Source organism: Microtus ochrogaster, chromosome 15 (assembly GCF_000317375.1).
Source record: "Microtus ochrogaster isolate Prairie Vole_2 chromosome 15, MicOch1.0, whole genome shotgun sequence".
Taxonomy (NCBI): domain Eukaryota; kingdom Metazoa; phylum Chordata; class Mammalia; order Rodentia; family Cricetidae; genus Microtus; species Microtus ochrogaster.
Window position 1 is genome coordinate 969,710 of NC_022017.1, and position 4,615 is coordinate 974,324.

General features: G+C 46.3%; 1 protein-coding gene across 1 annotated transcript in view; it reads right to left on the minus strand.

Annotated features, from left to right (window-relative positions):
- Positions 1 to 2,761, minus strand: part of Copz1 (coatomer protein complex subunit zeta 1) — a 26,530-nt gene extending 23,769 nt beyond the window's left edge. The window contains exon 1 of the mRNA XM_013348722.2: positions 2,589 to 2,761. Coding sequence (XP_013204176.1) covers positions 2,589 to 2,729 — 141 coding nt within the window. The 5' untranslated portion in view covers positions 2,730 to 2,761. The remainder of the gene's footprint in view (positions 1 to 2,588) is intronic.
- Between the last annotated feature and the right edge of the window lie 1,854 nt (positions 2,762 to 4,615).

Consider the following 4,615-nt stretch of genomic DNA (forward strand, 5'->3'; position numbering starts at 1 on the left):
ATGGGATCTGTCACTACATGGAGGGTTAGTTCAGATGGGATCTGTTACTACATGGAGGGTTAGTTCACATGGGATCTGTTACTACACGGAGGGTTAGTTCAGAGGAAAGTGGGAGGGTGAGAAGGAAGCTGAGAGACCTAAGAGGGGCAGAGAAGGAAATGACAGAGATTATCTCAATAATTTAACTCTCCCAGTGCTGCGACCAAATATAGGGCCTTTTAAAGCCAGCTAGATCGTGTGCTCCACCATGGCACTACACCAGCCCAACAGAACCAACGTGAGTATCACCTTCCTTGCTCTCTTTGCTTGTTCTTCTTTTTCAAGATAGGATTTCTCTGTGTTGACCAAGCTGACCTGGAATTCGCTATGTAGACCAGGCTGTCTCAAACTCTAAGATCCACCTGCCTCTGCCTCCTGAGTGCTGAGTTAAAGGTGTGTGCCATCACCACCCAGCACCTTCTTCATTCTTTAAGCTAGCTCTACTAAATTAATTTTGGTGGTTAGTTTTTGTTTGTTTTTTGAAACAGGGTTTCTATGTGTAATAGTACTGGCTTGGCTGCCCCAGAACTCACTCTGTAGACCAGGCTAACCGCAAGCTCACAGAGATCCTCCTGCTTCTACCTCCTGAATTAAAGGTGTGTGCCACCAATACCCGACTAATTTTGGTTTTTTTTTTTTTTTTGGTTTTTCGAGACAGGGTTTCTCTGTGGTTTTGGAGCCTGTCCTGGAACTAGCTCTCGTAGACCAGGCTGGTCTCGAACTCACAGAGATCCGCCTGCCTCTGCCTCCCGAGTGCTGGGATTAAAGGCGTGCGCCACCACTGCCCGGCTCTAATTTTGGTTTTATAAGACAAGATCTTATTCTGTAGCCCAGGCTGGCCTCAAACTAGCAGCAATACAGCCTCAGCCTCCTGAGTGCTGGGGTTATAGGTGTGAGCTACACACCTGATTAAAAAGGTTAAAAACATCCAAAGAGACCAATTCCACAGACTTTATCCACATCTGTTATCAGATTTAAAAAATTCATTAACTGGAGCTGGAGAGATGGCTCAGCAGCTAAGAGCACTGACTGCTCCTCCAAAGGTCCTGAGTTCAATTCCCGGCAACCACATGGTGGCTTACAACCATCTGTAATGAGGTCTGGTACCCTCTTCTGGCCTGCAGGCATACACATAGAAAGAATATTGTATACATAATAAACAAATAAATATTTTTAAAAAATTCATTAACTGACTGGTATGGTAAGTACTTGAAGCTACTCAAGACAGTAAGCATTTTGCTTCGACTTGCCTAACTCACATAATGAGAGTAAACTTTCTTTGACATTTGAAAGAAGGGAAGTAAGATAATACAGGCAGATGGGTCAGCAGAAAGTGCTTGCTATACAAATGTGAAGGTAGACCTGGTGCTCTGCCTTAGTTGTGTGGCAAAGGTGATCCCAGTATGGTCTATATGAAACCCTCACTCACATTGGCACGGTGGGCACATACCTTTAATCCCAGTGCTTGGAAAGTAGAGGGAGGTGAATCTCTGTGAGTTTGAGGCCAGTGAGGTCTACACAGTAAGTTCCAGAATAGCTGGGGTTCCAGGGAGGGAGAGAGAGCGAGAGAGACCCTGTCTCACACAAAACAAAACAAACAAAATAAAAACCAAATTTTTTTTCTTTTAAAAAAGAAAGAAGGTAAAACTTGTTTTGTTTTCTTTTACTGACAGGGTTTGACATGTATGCACACAGGAATCTAAAGGAAAAGAGGAGCCAAGGAAGGCTCTATGGAAACAATCCTGGGATTCCACTCAAGGAAAGAATCTGGAAGTTAAATTCCTACACTAACACACAGGCAGGCAGACTCAGGCATCTCCAAACTGCCCACCAGTGCACGTGAAAGAAATGCTGTCTGATCCTATTTTAAAGGGGTTGTGTTCTATTTGAACAAGCAGAAAGGATCAGACAAAGGAGCTAATGTATTCCTGGAGCCACCACAATTCTCATGTAACCAGAGGAAGGTCCTACAGTTCCTAAAATCTAAAGGAGGGGGGAAAGGAGACAGAATAAGGAGTCAGAGAATATATTCCAAAATCAATACTAGCTCTAGCAGGCATTCCAGAACTTGGATGCAGTGCTATATACTAAGGATTAACAAGAAGCAGAAAACATGAGGAAGATGACATGGAATTGTTAATTATCGTATACTGACCACCACCAGGAGTATGTGAGGCTGAGAAAACATCTCTATTCTCTTGTTGCAACTTGAGGGGAATATGATGGTTTAGGGAAATTCAAGTAGGTGTGATTCACAATGCTAACCATCTGGGAGAACTTGAAAGAACCCATCCAGCACACTCAGAACTGTCCTAAGGACCCCGCCTGCTCTCTTCAACTTTGCCACCGACTCTGCCCTCTTCCCGGCAAGGCTTCCTCCTCCGAAGCGCAGCTCTAGGTCCCAAGTAGGCACACTCGCATTCCTCGGGCAGCGGGAGCTTCGGCCCCCGAGGCCTGCCCGGAACTCCCCTCTCCCGGCCCCACTGCTAAACCCCGCCTCCCGGACCCTCTGGACAGCACAGCGGCGCCACCGGCCCTCCAGCTCCTACCAAAATCAGTGCCTCCATCTTGACCGCAGCTGCTGCCGACGTGGAGGCGCACAAGCGACGTTGCCTCTGATTGGCTCTGAGACTCACGCGGCCGCCCCAGAAAAGCAGCATTGGGTGAGGATGAACCAGGCTTCGCTTCATGACCAGTCGGCGTAGTCGCTCGGGTCCCGGACGCGAACTGTCCAGCCAGAAGGAGCGGGTGTCTGATTGTCACCTGGAGTAGTCAATGAAAGGCCAAAACCTCACCACAGGAGAGGCGGGAGCACTGGGGGCGGCGTTGTTTCCATGGGGAACGGAGGAAGCGAGTGTTACTTTGCTATTGGTAGGAGGAGGCCACGTGATCCCGTCAGCCTCTCATCCGCACTCGCTGTAGGGGGCGCTATGGCTCTTTAGCCCTTAGCATCGGCCTTGCTGAAGAGTCCTTCCCGCCCGAACCCGGCTTCTTAGCGCCTCCTTTAGGTCCTGCGGGATATCCACAGCTGGTGTCGTTCACTTGGGTCATCCCAACAACCTTCACCGCTGAGCTAATCAGCTGTAGCCAGCCATTAACTCGACGAACCAAGGTCTCCAGAATTATATCTGGATGTGCACCGTGTCAATTAAATATTTTAATGTAGTGTGTGTGTGTGTGTGTGTGTGTGTGTGTGTGTGTATTTCTGGGGCTTGGGAAAATGGCTCAGTAGTTAAGAGCTTATACTCTTGTAGAAGATCTGAGTTTGTTTCCCAGCTCCCAGGTCCCACTCAGTGCTCAGATCCAGAGAATCTGCTGCCCACTTTCGGCCTGGAGGTGGAAAGGGGGATTGCACTTATATGTAAAATCCCAGCTACTCTTAATTTTTTTTCCAAATGAGAAATTGGGGAATTGGAGACCAGAGAGAATGGAAAGAATAAGGACCAAGGAAGAAAGAGATCTGAATGAAAAAATCTGAGTGGGCAGCTAGGTTTAGCTTTTTCTACTGATGGACAGTTATCTAATCTGAACACTAGCCTGTGTGGATTGTTAGTTTAAAATGTGTTAGATTCATTTATGCTGTGGGATCTTTGTTTAATGATGCAAAGATGTGTTGCATCTTTTCATGTTACATTTGTAACTTTCTTTGCCTAAAATACGTGAGCTGTGTAATATAGAGATGAATGTCAATAGGTAGGCAGGAGAGAGAAGTAGGTGGGGCTGGCATGCACAGAGAATAAATGGGAGAAATCGAGGGACAGGTGAGGAACAAGAAAAGAGGGACAGGAAGATGCCAGGAACAAGTCACCCAGCCACACAGTCAGCCATGGGGTGTAGTACAAATAATAAAAACCCAGAGACAGAAGTTTGGGTTCAACCTGAAGGTCAGAAAAGCAAAACAGCCAGTTACTGGCTCTTATCTCTACCTCAGTCAGAAATGACGATCCTGTCTCCAGGAGTCTCAGAATGAGACTGTGTCTGTGAGCTGTCTCCTCCCATTTTATAATCCTCTCTAGGGCTGGGATTAAAGGCTGCACCCCTGGGATTAAAGGCAAGCATCACCTGGTTTCTATGGCAAACTAATGTGGCTACTGGGATTAAAGGTGTGTGTCACCACTGCCTGGTCTGTACGGCTGTCCAGTAAGGCTGTTTTACTCTCTGATCTTCAGGCAAACTTTATCTATTAAAATGCAAATGAAATATCACTACTACTAGGAAAGAAAGATGTATACAATAGTGGTAAAAAGCCTAGGGGCAAAACATAGTTAAAGAGAAATTGTGTTATGAAATAATCCCTCTGCACACTGTGAATGTGCTGATTGGCCCGTGGCTAGGCAGGGTTTTCAGGGCAGAGGAGACACCATGAGACATGGATTGGGCAGGATGGGAAGGACATACATGAGGTAAATGAGTCTTGGGACAGCTCATAGATGAACAGAAATGGGTTAATTTGAGTTAGAAGAGTTAACTAAAAAGCAAGCCTAAGCTATCAGCCAAACATTTATAATAATTATTAAGTCTCTGTGTGACTATCTGGGGAGTGCTCAAGGGAATGCAGGGAAACTCTGCCTACAAA